This window comes from Falco rusticolus, chromosome 11 (assembly GCF_015220075.1).
Source record: "Falco rusticolus isolate bFalRus1 chromosome 11, bFalRus1.pri, whole genome shotgun sequence".
NCBI classification, from domain to species: domain Eukaryota; kingdom Metazoa; phylum Chordata; class Aves; order Falconiformes; family Falconidae; genus Falco; species Falco rusticolus.
In genome coordinates, this window is record NC_051197.1 from 20,817,292 (window position 1) to 20,839,024 (window position 21,733).

The 21,733-nt window shown below is 36.0% G+C and overlaps 1 protein-coding gene across 1 annotated transcript in view; it reads right to left on the bottom strand.

Annotated features, from left to right (window-relative positions):
- The window catches only part of DPYD (dihydropyrimidine dehydrogenase), a 366,851-nt gene that overhangs the window by 309,139 nt on the left and 35,979 nt on the right, over positions 1–21,733 (bottom strand). The window contains exon 3 of the mRNA XM_037404065.1: positions 10,902–10,984. Within this exon, the coding sequence (XP_037259962.1) occupies positions 10,902–10,984 (83 nt within the window). The remainder of the gene's footprint in view (positions 1–10,901; positions 10,985–21,733) is intronic.

Here is a 21,733-nt window from a genome sequence, read left to right on the forward strand (position 1 = left end):
ACCAGCCACAGTTGCCATGCAGGTGAATTTGCCATGGGAAGACTGAGGCATGGACACCGTGAGGCATAGCCCAACATCTAACTGCCAGCCATGAGCCATGCTAGACGCTGCAGGACCCTGAGAACAGGAACTGTCTTACACATGCTCGACTGCCTTCCCTGTTCACTAGAAAGAACACAGATAAGCAGGAAGAACCGCTCAGGAAACCCCTGTATGCTCAAACAGGTAGGAAAGAAAAAGAAAAAGAGCAGAAAATTGTTTTATGAATATATCTTTTTCTACAATGAAAATACTCCTCGAAGTGTAAGTCTTTTCTTGCTGCTTTTGTAATATTGTCAGATACATACAAAGCAAATGCTGGGTTAATACTAATTAAAACTGACAAATATGGAAAAATCTTCACTAGACAAAACAGCAGTAATAAAAGTATCAGTAGTATTACACAGTACCATTGAACACTACTATTGAATAGTAGCAATAAAACTAATAGTATTTACAAATATAGTAATATAATTACTTTATTAAATAAACATTAAATATAGTAACAGTAATCACTATTTTTTAAGTACAGTAAAATCAAATATATTAAAAACTATTGAAATAGTACTTAAAAAGTAGTAGTACTATTTAAAAATATTTTACAAAAACTTACCAGTTTTAAAAGATTATTGTATGGTAATGGTGTCGGACTGTAAATCAATGTCTTTTCTAAGTATTCTGATGGAAATCACATTATAATTCTATCCATTAAATTCTGTTCTACATGCACACCCATTATTAGAACTCATTTGAATGGGTCCAAATACTATGGTGATATTTAGAACTGTTGAGATTTTATTTTACAGAAGAAAATGTCTTTCTTTTTTTTCCTTTCTGAAAGAAAAAAAAAACAACTTTAAATTTTATATTGGACCAAGCCAGAACTAAATGCTCCAGATTGTCTGAACAAGCTAAACTGAAACGTATTGATAAACTCAATATATTAAGTCAGACTGAAACTTACTACAAATGCCTGGTCCACAAAGAATCTTGTCACTGCCAATATGCTCTGCACATTACAAAGCACAACCTAGACAAGCAGTACTGGGCATTCAAGACAGCAGGAGATGCTGATCAAGAATATTTAGTTTGTTCTTTGATTCTCCATGACACTTCTTATGTTTGTCTCACTCTGTAAGCAGCTTCCTTTGTACAAATTGTTGCCTGAAATCTTAACACTCCTCAGTCACAGGAGCACTAAAATTTAGCAGCCTTGACTTAGACGCTAGCAGTGAAAGTTTCTGGGTGGTATCCTGAAAGACCCAAAGTGGTCTAGGGTTCAACAGGCTGTCAACCAACTTTTCAACAGCAAGTTCTAATAGAATATTCTCCTATAAACGTCTGTGTTCCTTAGAAATTAGGATGGAAAATAGTTTCTGCAAAATTTTGTAGCTAGATAGCTAAATGTGTGGTACTGATGCTAGTTTATCTTCTTAACAACTGTTTTCTTGAAAAAAACCAATACAATTTAGAGTCTTATTTTCAATAAACAAGTTGATTCCATTGGAACATAAAACTTAAATAACTTTTTCTTGCTCTCCCAAATAGCTTCCAGTAAATAATCAGGATTTAAATTCAGCAGTCTACAGAGGAAGCGCAGATTAATTGCGATGGAAGTTAAATACCTTGGGGCACAGCTGGACCCACAGTTTAAGTCCCTGAAACGCCCCCACTCCAATATACAAAACATTTCTAGGAAAATGAATGTTAGCTCTTATATCCAGAAACACAACAGCCAGTATAATACAAAGTTAGGACTCTTGAGATGTAGCAAAAAAAGTAAGCATCATTACTAATATTCATCATAACCAAAAGGTTCTAAACACACCATAATCAGACAAGATAATGATGATCTGGCCACCATGAACATACAATGCAAAGACACAGACTACCCAATAAAGCTGTTTTGAATGAAGACTGTATTTTGTCCTCAATCCCCTAGCTTTGCTTTGTACTCTAAAGTCCAAGGAGAATGTACTCAGAGATGCCCATTGCAATAAAAAGCCCACCGACTTCAAAGGAAAGCGGGAAGAAAGATCACTTTTTGAGGCTTTTGAGGACAACAGTACATGTCTGTAAAGAAAAGCACAGATACATCTAAAATAGCCTTTGTAAAGTCAGAATCATTTATGACTGTACACAAAACAGAATTTACTGCAGGAAACAGGGGTTCTTGAATGTATGTGGTATGTTGTACTCTCAATAGACTGGCTACAGTGGAGATCAAATTAATGATTTGCAAATAAAACAGCATGAGCTTCGACAGCTTGAACTAAAATATCTAATTCCTTTGCCAAAGCTGTAACACACCCAGTTTCTGTGTATGTCCCAGAGTTTTGTTACGATATAAATGGTATAAGCCACCTTCTAACTAAACCATCCAAAGCCCTGGAACATAAAATCAAGTATCAACAATCTACCGAAACTCATGGCTCATGGCAAGACCACCAGAAAATTTCCTTCACTTATTTCTGAACTTTTTGTTTCCCCCAAAAGTTTTATTTAATGAACCAAAACCTTTTTCAAAGTGTATCAGCTCATGAAACTAAGGTATTCGCAAGCCAGGTAGTCCATATTGTATATATTGTCTCTAGCAATTCAGAGCCTTTTTTTCTTGATTGTTAATGGTAGCAAAGAAAAAAATTCAGAAATATTGTAAAGCCTTGCATTTTAAAAAGTAACAAAGGAGTAACCCATAGAGTGAATTCAAGATTCTGTAGTGCAATTTCTGCTCTAATGGTTTGCAGAGAAGTGGCTATTAGTCACTGAAAGGTACAATGCTGCACCCGCTGCATGCCATCTTTGGAGTCTTTGTGGTAAGCCATCTGCCACAGTGGTTTTCAAAATCTGTTTCACCACCAACATCAGACAATATCTCCTGCAGTCTGCTAAAAAGAAAAATTTTGACTGTTATCCAATTCTTTTCTTTAAATCATAAAACTAAAAAGTTCAAAAGCAAAACCAGGCTCCCCTCCCTTGAAGCGACAGAAAAGGTTTTGTTTTCTCCTCTCCCCCAGAAATATTTTTGGGGAACGGTACACATGAATACAGCAACAATGTGCTTATCATACATGGAACAGACCTGAAGCATCATTCAGTCACTGTCACACATACAAGAAACAGTATGAAAAATGTGCAAGATTTTACCAAAACTGTTCATTAAGAACTTGCCTAAAGCACACTTCGGCATAACAACACTTTTGTTCTAGATCCACGTATTGTTTATATACGCTAAAAAGCATAATTCAGTTCTCTGATGTAAAATAACTGCAAACCTGCATTGCCAATTGGAAACTCAAAAAAAAAAAAAATCAGCATCCTTTCACATCTGACAGTCATGAACACAATCAATGCACAACTGTAGGTTAGTTAAATTTGCATTTTTTAGTTTATGCTAGCTAGGTGACTAAAGGAACATTAAAAGGAAAACAATCTAACTTATCTTGATCCCCTCCCCTGTAATATCTAAAGAAACAAGCCTACCCTCTACGTGACTAACCAAAAACAAATTACAATTCATAAATTAAAAAACAGAAATTATATACAATATTTTGAATAATCTATGTGCAATGATCAGCCAAAATAAACTTGGAAACGTAATTCAGTATCAAAATTTATGGTCAAGGTACTATGAAGTTGAATAGAACAGAACAACCCATCTCACAGTCAAGCTCAAAACAAGACACTTTATAGTTTTCTTGATTTATACTTTAAAAATACATAAAGCAATGCAATTACATTCTAAAGTGAAGAAAATAAACATTATCACTAGTTCCACAAGATCTTCAGTGTGAGTTATATCTGTAACTTGAAAAAATGGAGTTGTCATATATCAGAACCTTCTTTTTTTAATTGCAAAATGAAATATGTAGTGCTTTAATTCTCCATGTAAATGATACAGAAAGACCATGCAAGTTCTGATAACTATCACAAAAATAGCTACATTAATGTCACAAGTTCCTATACATGTTTGCTGCTACAGCTCTGCACAGTGTCTGCCTGTAGACAGAAATTACTCCACCATGGCAAGGTCTAAGCAATGCATCCCAGGCTAGGCCCCCAGAGGGTGGCTAGTGGGTGACTCAGGAGTTAATTAGCCAACAAAGAGCAAGGTGAAGTTGCATGAACACAGAGCCTTGCTAATGCCACTAAACAGCTTCTAGCACCTAGGCAGCTTGTTCAGCTGTAGCTATCTTTATACAGGGCTGTCTTGCGCTGTGAAGATACATGGTCAATGTTTGGTCAATGCAAGTGATGTTGACAATCTGTTTGATTTGTAATGTACACTACAGATGATAGTGAAATTCTGATTTCAAAATGGTACTCAGACAAAATAAAACTAATTTCTATTAGCCACATAGGTCTTTAATACAGAAATACTACAAAAAGTTCTCAAGCGTTTCTAATATTCTGCATGTATTCCTATACAATACCAAATGTAACCGGAAACACAAGCATCCTGCTGCATCTGCTTATTCCCATATGCTATTAATCATATGGTAAATTTATAAAATCTTCAACATACATATCTAGAAAAAAAATTCTGAAGAGGAGCATGGTCTATTCTTAAATTCCACAGTTCTGTGCATTGTTTTGGTTTTAGTCTGAGAACAAATCTGCAGGTTTTTTGTTTTTTGGTTTTTTTTAAAAGAATATCTCTAAGACAAACATAACCTAAATAAAGGTCTAAATTAATAAGCCTATATATCAAAGTGGTTTACCTAATTAGTATGTCCTCTACGGTGGGTGTGGTGTTTGGTTGTGAGATACATCAGAACATGGGCTGGTGACCCAAGAAGGCACAGTGTCGTTGCACTTCAGAAGCAGCACAAAAAAATTTAACAATCAGTTTTGTCTCTCCTAAAAACATGCCCCAAGCAGCATTTAAATGATTGCACTGGAGAGAAATGTAAAGACAGAAGAAGGTGGAAGAGAAGTTTGAACTTACTCTCTCAGTCCCAAGTAAGTATACTAATCACAAGGCTAGTGGCTACTTCAGATCACTGGAATTCACTCCAAAGGCTTCCACCTCCCCAGAACATGAAGGATTTCTTTGAATAGATGATCTTTGAGACCTGGATCAAGAACCCAGAAGCAATTATCTTTACTCCTTCTCATTCACCATCCCTTTCAACTTGTACAAGATTGGTGCCATCTCTCAGAACAGCTTAAGAACAATACAGGAAAGCAGGCATACTTTTAACATGACATTTTTCATTGTTCTCATTTTCCTCGTATTTCATGCCTGCTAACTCTTCAGCTCCATGATGTGGCTTTTTAATTAGGAAAACCAAGTTGCCTGACTCAGAACCAGAATATGAACTTGTATTTGCCACACCTCAGGCCAGAGTCCTATCTAGTTGGTTACTAAATATCTTGTAGTTTGTGCTGCAGACTTGTTTTTGTTCACATTTTTAAATCCCTAACATTTCCTCCGAAAACTAATGAACACTGTGAAATTATGGAATTTCTTACAGTGCAATTTTCTTGGGTTTTGCCCATCCATAGAAACTATTTGTCAAATACATCTGACAGTCTAGACTATATTAAAAGAAGCTTGATTATTACTAACCCCAGCTTATACAGTTGTCAAGACAACAGTGAATATCATCATTAACAGAAACTGTTTCTATCAAACTGCAAATCACAGTTGAAGTCTCACTCCCATATTCACATTATCCAAAAGCCTATGCAAATATGTGAACGCAAAAGAAAATTCCAAAAGAACTTTGGTGTATTTTATACTGATCCAAACAGACAAGCAAACTTTCTCTCTCCTTGCCCATTTCAAAGCACAAAGAAACATGTTTAATTTTTTTTTTTACAAGAAGTCTATACAAAAATATTCAGCTTTAATTTTCACTTGCAAAGCTTTCACACATACTAACTCTGTCAATGTTCACAAGATAGACCATAAACATATTCACCTACAAGTAGGGCCCATTCATGTATTTAACATCTCACCAGTGTTACTGATTGCTCACTGCCATAAGCCACCATGGTGGCTTACCAACCTTGTTGATAAGTAAGTAATTGTAACACCAGATTCAGATGATAGCTTCATCTGTCTGGCAGCAGGTTCCTGAAATCTACACTAGACATAGGCCTGAAGTGTATTACTAGTATACTGTGCAAAAGCAATGTATCATCTATGGGAGCAGCTGATACTCCAAAGGGTTGGGCTGCCATTCAGAAGGACCTCCACAGGCTAGAGGAACAGGCCTACTGAAACCTCATCACGTTAGCAGGGAAGGGGAAAGGGGAAAGACAAGTTCTGCCCCTGGGGATGAGCACCCCCAGGAAGCAGTACATCTGGAAAGCAGTTTTGCAAAACGGCCCTAGGGGTCCTGGAGGATAAGCTGAACGTGAGACAGTCCTTGCAGCAGAGGCCAGTAACATCCTGGGCTGTGTTAGGTAGACCATCACCACCAGGGAGAAGATCCTTCTCCACTGCCCACCACTGGTGAGATACACCTGAAGTGCTGTGTCCTGTGCTGGTCTCCCCAGGATGAGACAGACAAGGACATCGCAGAGCAAGCCTACCAAAAGGCCACTGACACTGAGGCGGTTAAGGAACTGGAGCATCTGTCAAACGAGGAGAGGCTGAGAGAGCTGGGGACACTTAGCCTTGAACAGAGAAGCCTCAGGGAGACTTATCAAGATTATAAATACCTGATGGGAAGCAATAAAGACAGCAGAGCCAGACTCTTCTTACTGGTGCCCAGTAAAAGGGCAAGAAACGAGCAGAAGCTGAAATACAAGGAATTCCAGGGTGTTTTTTTTTTTTAAAAGGGGGCAGGGACGGGTGTAGTATTGTTGTTGGGTTTGGGTTTTTTTGTTGTTGGGTTTTTTTTTTTATTGTGAGGATGTATGCCCAGAGTTTGGGGAGTCTCCATCCTTAGAGATATACAAAACCTGGCTGGTCACAGCCCTGAGCAACCTGCTCTACTTGACCCTGCTCTGAGCAGAAAAGCTGGTCTACCTCAGTGATGTCCAAAGTGTAGTGTGCGTAAGACAATCCACTTGGATATGGGTAGAAAATATTTTTTGTATCATTAATAAAGTTTTTTAAAATTATGTAGAGTTTATTTTCATTTTACCTCATCCTTTTTTAATTTCTATACCTGTGTGTGTTTTATAACTCACTTAATACATGAGTACAGTAGCACATGTACATAATTTATAAAGAAATAAACATACACATATTGGGGGGCATGCTCAAAAGCATGTTTTGGTACACAGTCACTAGTCTGGAAACCTAGACCATACCCAACAGTCCCTTCCAATTTCACCTGTGATTCTCTCTCTTTATAACAACAGATACCTGTACAAATGAGTGAATGGATTCAGTAGAGAAAAAAAAATATCCCTTTCCGCCAGTTGATGTCTGTTGCTTTCTGAAATTTCTCCTTCACCTTGTTAAACCCAGTAAGTCCCTAAACCTTAACTTCTTCTAAATTGATAGTAATAATTGGGTTTGGATTCCTTCCACACATATAGAAGTTACTTCATCTTTCCGGGGGTATCCATTGTGGGGTTTTTTGTTTGTAAGACTCCTCAAGGCTACTTTACCGTACTTTCCCAGAGGAATGGTTACTGCAGCATTCCACATTCTGGTTTTGCCACCTATGAAAAGGCTATGAAAGTCAGCACAGTTAGCCAGGCCACTTCCTCCTCCGCAAATGCTTAGCCCTCGTAGCAGCCAAACCAGTTTATAAGCTCCTTTACATTTCTAGAAGAAGCTTTACAGAGGATCAGGATCCAGATGTTTTACAGTGATTATATATTAAGAACAAATTCAGCTCTGTTTAACAAAAGCTTAATGCTTTTACTTATGCAACCTGACATTATAGGTATATATCTATGCTATTTTTCTACCAAGTTACAACATAAAATACCAAATTAAATTATCATATACACATTCAAGGTATGTAAAGGAATAGTCTGTTCATATGTAAACCCCACATCAAAAAACTAATGTATTTTTATTTTTTACTTAAGCTTTGCAGTTGCATTAAAATATAATAAACCATTTAGAGTACATTAACAAAATAAGAAAAACATTAACTGAATTAAATGCTTTATGATTTTATGTGCAATTGTAAGTAAACCAAATTCTTACAATGCCACTCTTTATATGCTGAGTAATGGCAAACTACTATCAGTTCATTATCTCATTCAAGGTCTAAAATAATACATAAAGTAGAACTAAAGTTGATATGCTTTATGATCATTTATGATCATTTCAAAACCTTTCAGGAAGTTCATTTTGCATATATCTATATACATAAACAAGAAAGATTATTTTCATGTAATCCTTAATTTGAATACCATTCAGTTTCTGAAGAGCTGGAAAAAGAACAAGATCCTTCTTGGATATTAGTGTTTGTTTCTGCAGAGCACAGTTATATTCACAGACTAGTAATGTACTAAACCCCATATTAAACTGACCATTTTTCTCACAGATAAAGTTAAAACAAAAGGTCTTATTCCCAACAGGAGCACTGGGGAAAAATGTTCATTGTAACTCTCATCTGGCAAACCAGTAGTAGCACTCTGGGAAATCAGAGAGGATTTGGGCAGACTGCCCACTCAACTTAAGGCTCATCTGAGATTCACATATATCTGCTTAGCTATCCAACTAGGATTTTTCTGTTGTTGTTGTTTTCATGCCCACATGATTTTAGTGCCTTGTGTGCAACGTGTAACCCTCTTCACATGCTTCCCTTACCAGAAGCAGGCAGGTATCTCACAATACTGAGGCCAGCGAATCTATGTCCTCCCACACCTGGTCTGATGTCCACTACAGTTATGGGAAAGCAAAGTAAACTTTAATCTGTCAAAATGTATCATTTGAATTATATATTCTACAGATAATCTTAGGATCCAAATATAAAAATGCAGCCACCAAGGATACGGGGTGACTACATAGCAGTTGAAAGAACTGTACAGCCTAAAATAACAAGTGTCTTCCACACACACTCAGAAAAATACATACACCTACACGCATATACCTCTCTAAATTAACATTTTGCACCTTTCATGTGTTACTCAAGTATGTTGTAAAAACATACTACAGTCTTAATTTAGTAAGTATTGTCTTTACCTCCATAAAAACAACTAAGAAAAAAAATCAACCATATAATATTGACTGCAATTAAGAGAATTCCAGCACTGCACAGTATCTGTCACACTTCACAATCAATAACTATTTCTCTGAATGGCTTGTACACTAGCAGAAATAGCCAGGATACAAATTTATGAGATAGTAAAGTGCTTTTTACTGTATGCACAGCACAGAATCATGAGAATCTTCTACACAGTCCTTGTAACAGAAACATGACCTTTGAAATGCCAAGGCTCCCTTCACTAGCAAATGTTTATCACCAAAGAGCTGTCAACTCCCAAGTTTTTTTAAAGGATTAACGCTGCTGAGTCATGTATCACAAACCGCTGCAAACCTACCCATGGAAATTTTGTTACAGGACAGCAGCAACTTGAAATCCAATTTGCTGAAAATACAAAAAGTAGCTTCATATGCCAAAAGTTCCCCAAATCTTTATCTGAAATGACTTTCTATTTACTGGCACTACACAGAAGATATCTGTACACAGATGATCAACCACATAGGGAGAAAATCTTAAACGTATGAAGCAAAACAAGCAGAAAGTAAGAAATCACAATTAGAAAGGTGAATGTCATTATTTTTACACTTATTTGCAACACTAGTAGTTGAAATGTTCAGAAACAGAAGAATATAATTTGGAGGTAGTAAGAAAGGCTTCAAAAGAGGCAGGTTGCGTTTCAAGTCAGAATACCTTTACAAACATTTAATTCATAGCAGTGTACATGAGACAAGAGCATCATGAACATAGTCAGTCATGCAAATAAAGTCATTCACACATGTCCATAAATTTAAAGGGATTATGAACGCAATCAAAGCAAATGGGTGTAATTAGTTTCTCAAGAAGATTCTTGGTATTTTTTATTGTTGTTTTTACTTTTTACTATGTTAGCCCAAGTCTAAGAAGTTAACTCTGATATCAGGCAAGCGTAATGAAGCACTGTGTTTGCATCATTACATTTTACAATCCAACTTCCAAAACCTTTAAAAGTATAGGTTACTATAATTTTCTGATCCACAGATAATAGTATAATTAACATCTTCCTGATCACTCAGTGAGTTACTTTAGAAAACCTGTCTTTGATTGCACCACCTTTCAGCATAGTAATCATTCTTTTCCAGATACTATAGCTGGCAAGTTTCTTTGGAGTCCTGTACCCAGATACTCTACAGTGCAAGTAAGGGTGACAGAAGGTTCACGTACTGACTAATTTTAACCTCCACCAGTAAGGATTAAGTGCAATTATATGAGGATAGTAAGCAAAATATACATCTCTACAATATATGAAGGGCCAGATAGTTCCGTTACCAAAACAAAAATCATGTAAATCTGGTGATAAAATCAGAGTACACAGGAACTACATACATAAAAATCAAAACCAATTTAAAAGCAAGCAGGTTTGTTCAAACAGCGTTGCACAATTGCTTTAACACTTACAGAATTCAGATGAACAATATTTCCATTCACACGGAGTTTAGTATAAATATAAAGCAAGGCACCCCTTAAGCATTTTAAATAACAAATTAAACATTTACGTTTTTTACTGTGCAGTCAGGCTTAACATTTATGCAGCTTCAAAACCAAAGTACAGCCTCAAGGGAAGCCTCTCCACTGACAAATTAATACCTTAGAGAATAGAGCTGAATGGTGGCAATGAACTCATTTGTTCCCCCAATAATGAAGAATGACTCTTTCTTTACCACATCTGTGACTGTTGCTATGGTGACCCAGACTTACCTCATTGCTTCTCGAAGTGCTCCTCGCTCACTAAGAGTCGTGTGCTTGATGTCATCAAAATTATTTTCTAGTTTCTCACAGTTCTGCAACAAATGAACAAATCCACATAAGGCTTTTAAAAAGTATATTGACTATGTATTAACATTATTCAACATCATGCAAACAAAACCGATTTATATTACGTAACCTCAAATTATGCATTCTGTTTTAATTACACAGGAGTCATTAAAAAGACATTGAGAACACAGAAACAAAGTAAACATGAATCTTATTATATGGTTGTCATGGAAATCATCTTATAAATGTTCCATAATGAAATGTATAGAATTTTTATTTTTTCTTTTTTAAAAAAAAAAAAAAAAAAAAAAAGAAAAAAGATACTAATTTTTCCTTATCAGTATCCAAGACTACAAAGCTGCTATATACGCACAGATGAGAACAGAAACCTAAACATGCATTTTACAATTATAACAAAAGTTATAAATTCTGTCCCAATGAAACAGGAACAAACCAACATATTTAATTAATATTTAATTTTTAAAACATAACAAAACCTGAAAAAATTAATTGCTTATAGACAACTCAACCACTTCATGTTTTTTCAAGATTAGAGCTCACCAGTATTTCTAACAGTAATACGAAGCCAACAATTTTGTGTCAATAACTGAAATAAAACTGTGCTATATTCTGTTAATTATTATTAAATGCGTGAATGGTTCCATTACTCCAGAGTGCTGATGCTTTTCTTCTGCTCCCATAATGGCAGTAAAATTGATTCAGAAGATGCTGGGAAGTACAGAAATTTGTATCTGTGCAAAGTTTGAGTGAAATACCAGCAAACAAGAATTCTCTGATACTCTCATCATCTGCGTCATTCGTAGGATTTTTATATTCTCTTGAGGCTTCGTCAATACAGGAGGCTTTTAGGTTATCCCTATTCTCTTGAGGCACCTTTCTCCAATACCAGAACTTACCTCTGGGAGGCATAATTTTGCCGTATGGGTGTAAAAGAAACAAATTGCAAGCCTAACAGTTACTAACAACCTTGAAGGCAGGATTGTCAGGCTTTTTACGCAGTAGCTTTAAAGAAAATATGTCCACTATTATTTGGGCATATTGCTTTGACAGTTTTTAATATCTGAATTAATTTCCAAGTCCACATCTTTAAAGATAGCTATAATAAATACAATAAAAGTTACCTATAGTTATTTCTTTTGTGCATTGATTCTTTATTTTCATAATCACATTCAATTTGTGGCTACAAAAGCATTACTGGAAAGGAAATAATTAGATATTTGTAAATGACCTAACAAGATATTTGTTTGTTCAATTAACACTTAAACTATCATTATTTTTAAATCAAATTATAGACTTCTTAATGCAACATTTTAATAATTTAAAATACATTTCTGAGCAGGAGAAATGAACAAAGCTGCATTTGGAACTTTTGCCATCTTTTCTCTCCTTTATAGAAAGTGATGCTTGTCTTAAGTATGAGTAGCAAATCTTACCCCATGGCTAACTGATGTTTTTACTTTGTTTATATTACAACCAACTGTCCTTTGCATGGCAAAATCCTACTCAAAAACTCAAAGTGATTACATGAGAAAGACAGGGAAGCTCTGCAATGAAGTATTCCATTATTTAGATCAGCATACATTGACCTTCAGCTCAAAGCACATACAGGCAGGTCAGTCATTTAAAATCCACAAAGGAAACCCAAATCGACAATACTAATTAATAAAAAATTCCCGATTCATCAGTAGCAAACCAAAAGTATCTGTGCAAGTAAAAAAAAAATCAAGCCTCCCATCCTCCAGGAAAACAGAGCATTTGGAATACTGCTCCAAGCACTAAAAGAGTTTTAACTGTTTTAACAGTCCCGTGCCACCAGCATCTCAGGACAGGTTCAGAAAATCTGGGCATCACACAGTTCATTTCTCTTAACCTCGTGTTATAAAGCATGTAGAAACAACAGAGGAGCCAAAGCATACAAAGTTTTTTATCAAACACAACTAAATCTTGTCTATATCGTACAAGCTAAAATAACTGATGCTCTCCATGTAGAAAATGCCAGAAAGAGTAAGTTCAACTGGTATTTCTTCCTTGTCTATATAGACCATGCTGTGTTAGTCAGCTGAAGGGCAAAAAAGGTGGCCCATATATAAAGAAAATGCTGTGATCATGTAGCCTTACATACAGAAATATTCCATCTCAACTCTAAACCCAATGTGAAAATGGATAACCCAGCACAAAAAAACCTGAACTTATTTCATAAACTCAAATACCAGATGTTGTACCAATTCATTTGGCAAGAAGATGAGCTTGCTTCTACCATTTCTGAGAATTGTTGCTGGACAGTATTTTTCTCAGCTACTTTCAGCCTAACAACTCTCATCCATGGTACAGCAGCTGGAGAGCAAAGAACTTCACCATTAGGAAAAAATTAAATAAAAACTGAGCCAGATGCAAACTCCAGAAGGAAAATGACCTCATAACACTATGTCATCAGTTACTGCATACATACTGAACAGGACAGTAAGCAAATACTGATCATACCCACTACTTTCCAGTTAGAGCTGCAATCATTCAAAACTGTATGGTGGGTCCTCTGAAGAAAAGAGAACAGGATGTCTGAAATACTAAATATATAGCATAGCTACAAGTGTATAGATGTCACTTCATGAGTCCGAGTATGAGCTCACACGCTACACTTCTACATCATCTGAAAGGGTATCAGTTTATACAATATGAATGAAATTGTGAGCATGGGAATACTCTGAAAAATATGTCTGGGAAATGATGAAACTTTGGTAATTTGTGACCAGGGTGAGCTTTACATTCTTAAGTATTAAATAAGTAGCAAAAATTGAGCTGATTCTATTATCCATGCTACCAAATAAATTAATATCTATAAGCATCTTCACAGGGCAGTATGTTTGGCCCATAACACTTCACACATTTAAGTACAATAAGCAATTAAACTCCAAGGTGTTTCATTTTGAGCAACAGCTAAAGTAAAAAAATCAAAACACGAGCAATGAAAAAACTTGAGTTTGGTGGCTTACTGCCAAGTGATTTTATCTGCGTATAAAGTCTAGAAGTTTTAACTCTATAATTCAATAATTATGTAGTACACTGTATGTTATTGCTATTGATAGATCTATAGCGCTGTATGATATTAAACTAAATATCAACTTTGAGAAGTTCAGGAGGAAAAATAACTACAGACATATTATTAAGGACATGGTCATCATAAGTCAAATTACCATTGCATGTGAAAAAGCCACAAAAGTCTAAATAACTGCTTCTTAAAGAATTCTAGAATAAATATTTTGAGGTTTTTAAATGAATGAAAAAGCAAGACCATCAGGAAGAGATTTTATATATATAAAAATAAATGGCTTAGTTATTATATGAGATCTTAACTAAAACTAGTTTAAAATGGAGCTGTAGACCAGATATCCACAAATATCTGTGGCATCACACACAGCATACTGGTGGAACACCTAATCAGAAATGAGAAAGATGAATGATGAATGTATGAATGTGAGGAAGAAGGAAGATTAATGAACAAACTGAAAAGCTTTTCCTCCCATAGCCACAAAAATATGACTTTTTTTTTTCCTACTGCAATTTATTCTTGTTAATAAAATAAACTGCAAACTGGGAACAAGGACTATGTGCTCGTAATTCTGTATCTTCAGTCATGGTAAGTGATAATATCATCATGACATAAACTTTAGAATTTATACACCAGTCTGATGAAAGTCAGCAACTACCAAGTCCAAAGTACTCTTACTCTGACACTGGCTGAAGTGGCAAGCTAGCTCACGTAGCTGGAGAATATGAACACTCCCTCTAGTTTTAAACAAAACCTAGAATTCTGGTAAAAGTGAAATTGTACTTTTTAATGCACATCTCTAAATACGCATCAGCTTAGCTTTCTTCTCTATGTTTTTGCCTTGGATGGAAAAGCCCTCTTTACTTGGCTTAGTCATTTGAAAAGCAATTCTTGATTTGTCCTTTGCAGAAGTAGCTCAGAAGCCAAAAGTCGTCTGTTGCCTGGTGTAACCAATGAGGATCTCCCAAAATCACAAAAGCATTGCTGCCTCTGCTCTGCCATGACAGGCCTAAGAGTCCGACTTTTAAGACTACTGTAACTCAAACTTGCCCATTCTGCAATACAGTACTGATAAAAGAAGCGACCCCGCTTCCATTGAAATCAACCTTAAATTTTCCACCCAAATGAGAGTGAGATCACACTAAGCCATATATCCTGCTACTTTATCCTGAAATACTTCACTGCAGACTTTCAAAAGTGTTAGTATTACAGATAATGTCTTACACACATTTTGAGATAGTTGAGAAATAAAAATCTTTTGATCTGACAACAGCTAAGACCTATTCTAAGGCAGCCCGTATCACTGAAGTTGAGTAGATCTCTTATCCTAGTTGATACACTGCCAAATCAAAAGACTGACTTAAAATACCATCTCTTTACTGTGAAAGAAGTTTTTAGATAAGTAGAATTACTGAATTCTTGGAATTCATTGCTTCCACATGGCTTTAGGAAATTTTCTTAGAAAGTCTGAGGTTTTTTCCAAACAATTCTGAAAGTAAATCTCACATTTTTAGCATCAAATGTTCTCTGTGTATTAAAGAACAAAAGAACATACAGCAACTGAAAGATGGAACATCTCTCACCTGTTCAGTCTCTATTTACTGCTGCTAATACTAAAACAAATCCATTTTTCTCCTGTTTTCTCCTTTATAATCCATGAAAAATGTTCCTACAGAGTATCTTGTATCTTAAATTTCTAATGTTTATGCAGCCATATTTTTAGATGTGCATATTAAAAGTATTTGTACCTAGATTTCCAAGTGCTTAAGATGAGACAACCTGGTTGAAATTCTGAAGGATGTAGTAGCTACCTCTGATATTTCAATTAATTACCTTTAAGGAAGCAGGCTCCAAAAACAGATTGCCAAAACTGTTGAGGACTTATAGAATCTACTGTAAGTACCTATATCCTGTATAGTTAGATTCAGCAAGAAAAGTCTCAAATATTGGACGAAAAATTCCTTAAAAAGACAAGTCCCACACATACCACAAGGCTGACCACATTAGCTAGCTCTTTTGAAAATGTTGGCCATACTGTAGAAATGATCTCCCTTAACGGAGTTGTAATAAAAAAGCTGAATTCTTCAGGGGAATGTATAAAACGTGTGGAATGTTTATTTCCACATTGATGATCTTATTGATATATAAAATGTTAACACCAATAATCACTTCTTATTCTGCAAATGTGAATTATTTCATCAGCAGAAAACTTTAGAAATAACTAGTGTTTTATAAACCTAAAGCAACATTATAATAGTAATCTAAACTGTAATATATTGCTGCAAGGATAATTATTAAGGGAAAACACAGCTGACATTTTCTGATTTATGCACACAATCAGAGATGGAGTCCAAGGACTGTGACATAATTATCTTCATGCTAACAATTTTTGTAAATCTCTTGACGGAATTTTAGCTAATTTTAAAATGCCTTCTGAAGATTAGCACTTAAAACTGTTGGGGAAAATAGCACAATTTATTAGCAAGGGTATAATTGTAAACCTTCCAAATACTCATTGTGAATATCATTTAGACAGTAACTCCTGCTTTAGCAGCTGGTATATAAGACTTCAGTTTATGGAATCTTGAAACAACAGAGTAGAATCTAATTAAACAGGATTACATGCCAAAGAAAAATTATTAAAAACAGACTAATAGAGAATTATTATAAATTTGGATCTACTTCTTTTGATGCAAACTTATATAACATTATGCTTTATTCCAATGAAACCTAAATATTCTTAGCAGACTTCTCTCTTGATTTGGAACAGACTGCCGTTCTATACTGAAACAACACAAAAACCTAAATTATTTCATTGATCTTCTCTCACAGACTTAAGCACCCATCTGCTATAGGGTAACATGGCTTACATATATTGCATTTATTCTAATGTTGGTGCTACAATTCATTCAAGTTATTCAGTAGCCAACAGCTGTACTCCACACAGGAAGCCCCCTTGAACTATCTTTGTATTGAGCAACTGACAAAACCAATGTCATTTGCCAAAGGGGTTTATCTAAGAGCAATCTTAAAAACTAAACAAGTAAGAGGATTTTTTTTTTTTATCTGAACTGGAAGATACTATGATCTACACAATATCTGCCTACTAAATTCCTCCTTCCTATTTACTGTGACTCATTTTCAAGGGGTTCTTATTCCAAACAGAGGGAAAAGCAGCTTAAAACTGATACCTGACCAGCTGTTCCCAAAGGAAAAACAGGTGGGGGTTTTTTTATATCTACACATTCCTAATATCTGCAGAAAGTATATTGAGCCCTCAGGTATTTACATAACATTTGACAGCATGCCATTCATAATACATGAACATTCCTTATAACAATTTTTTCATTATGTGACATAGCCACATTGGCCAGACAGGCTCTTTAAAAAATACGGATAACAATGCATCAAAAACAGCAGACTTTCAAGAGAAAACCAGCTCTAAGTGTTAGTAATCAAACAAAATCAATAGAGAAAATACTGAATAGAATTGTGGGTGTTTGTAATCAATGCCTAATGAGCATAACAGTGTTAATTTTTCTCAGGTTTCTTTAGAGAAATATTATTTTTAAGGCACTAAAAATAATGCATGTGCAAACTCAAACAGAAGTATCACATTTTCTCTACAAACAAGAATATATTGCTAAAACAGGACTGCTACTAGGAAACTCCAGTGTCTCAGACATTTTCTGAAACTGTACATCTGTTTTTCTTTATTAATAGCCAGAAATACTGTTAATGTAACCATGAATTCTGAAGTGGAAGCAGACAATTTCAGATTTTTTAAAGTTTTCATACTTTAAAATAAGGTGCACTTAAAGACAGGTAATTATATAAAAGTTAATTACTTGTTAAACATACATAACACTTTAGTTTGCAATTTTACCAGGACTGTGAAAGATCTTCCGATCTGAGATGGCATTCTGCTAACTTCCTTTTCATGCTGTTTCATGCACAAATTTCAAGTGGCAAGTTTATAACAGCCTTCATGTTCACATAAGGGTATGGTATCTTGCTTGCATTCAACCTGCTGTTGTCAGAGCAGATGCAGACACCACGTGTTTTGGCAATGGATAACACATCAGATAGAAGTGATACAGGGAGGATAAGAAAAGACATTCTGAAAGGACCAAGCATGCAACACAAAGAATAGTAGACCAAAGAAAGAAAAGAATCAAAAGCTACAAAAGATATGCAAGACAGCAGAGGCACAGCTGGATAATAAAGGAGCAGAGAATGCAGGTGATGCCACTAGACAGGACATGTTATAATGCTCCTCCCCTTGTGACTCAGCTTTAAAAGGCAGAGAAAACTTTGAGAACAAAAAGAAGGAAAACCTTTGCTTCTCCCACTTTTTTCCTTCTCTTCCTAGAACAAATGTTAAACTTGATCAGTAGATGAATGGGAGGACTTGGCAACAAGCTACTGCTCCCTCTGCATCCAAAGGGACACTTTTAAGGCTGCTTCCCTGTATGGGAGGGCTCTAGCAGGGAACAATACACATCATCTCTTAGAACATGACAAGCTTCACCTAGACACTATTTTTTTCTCAGTGCAGCCATAATCCTGCCTTTTTCCTACTGGAGAGCCTGAGCACTACATGAGAGCCTTCAGAGAAGTTTAAGATCCTGTCTGGGACCCATTATTGACAGCTGAATCCTCCAATTCCCCAGTACTCTTAGCATAAATTTACAATTTAATTCTTTAAGGCATGAAGTCTAAGTAGAGAGACACACGCTCCACAAAGAATTTCTAAATATACAATTTTTATTTGACAGTGAAAATACAACTAAGCAAAAATTAGTAAGAAAAAAAAAATACCCCAAATGCTGTACTCCCTCCCCTCCCAGTACTTGCCCATACCTCAACCAAGCTTGCTTCTCCCTTGGGATTCTTTACTCTGCTTAGACAAATACTCCCCTGACTCAACAAGATTAAATAAAATGAGAGTATGTAGGTAAAGACCAGACTCATACTGAGAATTAACATTTACAGAGCTCATAACCTGGAAAAAAAAGGAAGAATCTTTAAAATGCAGGTAGAACTGTACTCCTAAAAAATAATTATGTTCTTGACCTTCAACAAAGAGCGTAAGAAAAAACACACACCCAAAAGTCCCTGCTTTTTTAGAAGCCAAAGATCAAGAATTTAAGGAATTAACTCCACATATTTGAGAGCACCAACTTACAGAACCCCTCTTATTTTTTGTGCATACCTAAAGAATTATTAAATAAAAGTGCTTTTCAAAAAGTAAAGTTACAATGAAATGCTTAAACAATAATCCTGAATCTATGCAGTCCAGCCCTACACAGAGGAATAAAAGCAAACTACATGTAGCAGGCTTGCTTCCTCAGCCCAAGACTCTACCCTCTCATGTTGTAAAACATGTAAGGTACATTTTAGTCTCCAATGACAGTATTTTTCAGAAGTGCAACAAAAAAACCCCACACCATTTTATTTCATGGTTCTGTGTTTACCATGCACTACAGCTCCCTGTAGTTGCCTCAACATTAAAAAAAAAAAAAACACAAAAAACCAACACTACAGGACACAATTTCTCAACGAATTCTGCTGAAGCTAATCTGCCTAAGCTATTTCTCATGATTTTGCATAAGCTTCTTTCCCAAATAACTATGAGAACTAACTAGGCAAGTATGCTGGCTTTGGCTGGGACAGAGTTAATTTTCTTCACAGTAGCTAGCATGGCAATATAATTTGGATTTGTGCTGAAAACAGTGCTGATAATACAGGGATATTTTAGTTGCTGCTGAGCAGTGCTTACACAGAGCCCAGGCCTTTTCTGCTTCTCACACCACCCCACCAGCGAGTAGGCTGGGGGTGCCAAACAAGTTGGGAGGGGACACAGCTGGGACAGCTGACCCCAACTGACCAAAGGGGTACTGCATACCGTATAATGTCATGCTCAGCATATACAGCTGGGGGAAGGAGGAGGAAGTGGGATGCCTAGAGTGATCGCATTTGTCTTCCCAAGTAACTGTTACGTGTGATGGAGCCCTGTTCTGGAAATGGCGGAACACCTGCCTGCCCATGGAAAGTCATGAATTAACTCCTTATTTTGCTTTGCTTGCATACATGGCTTTTGCTTTATTTATTAAACTGTCTTTATCTCAACCCATGAGTTTTCTCACTTCTACCCTTCTGGTTTCTCCCCCCCACCCCACTGGGTGGGGGCAGTGAGTGGGTGGCTGTGTGGGGTTTAGTTGCCAGCTGTGCCTAAACCACAACAGCAACGTCCTGCCAAGGTCCCAGTTAGAAAACACATGCACCAGCTGAACCATATTCTGTGTACCACTTACTAAATTGTGTACTCCCAATTCTCTCCAACATCTAAAAGACTTGCATAAAATAGTCTTTAAGTGCCCTGGAAAGAGCCTGAAAAGATGCTAAATACAAGGCCAAGAGCCAAGGAACTGATGACAGTTCCAAGGGATTTGACTTCTGGGCTCCAAGCAACTCAATGTTTCTGTCCTGTAGGAGGGGTGGGAAAAATCCCATCCTCTCCTTACCTTAGTAGAATAAAACGGTGACAGTCTGCATGAAAAATACTTCAGTGCCTATGACATAGTTCTTGCCATAAAGATTGAGATGTTCAGGAAAGCCAAGTGTTTAAATACATTTTAAATTAATTGCCATGTGAAATAGCTAAATCAGATGAAAACCTGTTTTTTTTCTTGTTATCCAAAATATCATAAAGACAAAAAATTGTGGAAAGACTACTATATTTATATGTATTATTTACTATGCTCATCACTGACTCCTATCTAAAACCTTATTGTAACTATAGGGTCCACATACAGTAAGACAGTGACCTTTGACTACTATATACAAAGTCAGAAGAGACACATGGAAGCATACCAAAAAAAAAAAAAAAAAAAACACCCCAAAAAAACCCACACCACCGTGAAATTGGAAAGCATGTAAAAGAATGCACAAAGAACCACTAAATTGGTTTACTGGGAGCCAAAACTCTTTAACAGTCAACACAATTACATAGCTTTAAATATCATGCATCAAGCCAAGTTAGTCAAAATGAAACATTACGCTCATTGCTAAGGAGGTGGAATGTCAAGTCAAGGGGGCGGAGGTGGGGGTTGGCACCGGCAACAGCAATGGACACATAGCAACAAAGTAGAACAGTACCTTTGCTGTAAAATATTTTTTCTGTCTCAAAAAAATATTCAGAAAATCAGAGGTAGGGGGCTATTAAAATGGTTGCAGATCCTATGAAGTTATCACCATCTGTTGTGTCATCTATTTACAGACACATAGACATAATCAAAACTGAGGGAAAACTGCTCAAATAAGCATTATTTTCTTTGAATAAGATACCATTCATGTTTAATAAACTTAAGAATCTCCCAATACAAAATTAAGGGAAAAAACGGTACCAGTTTCTTTTCTGTAAGAAATGACATGAACAAGAACTTTCCTATACACACAAATGAACAGGGCTTATGTGTAGCTACTTTTGTCAGCAGGACATTCAAAAGTTCTTTTCACAGTGAAAGAGCATTAGGAGAATGCTGCTATAACACTGTTTATTCACATGCAGCTTGAAAACAACATTCCAGGATAAATATATAGCCTCTGGTCTCAGCTCCATTTACCACCCTAGAGAGAAGAGCATCTAACAATACCTCTGTAAGGCACTATGCACTCTTCTAGTTCTGTGTCTCATTTACTGTCT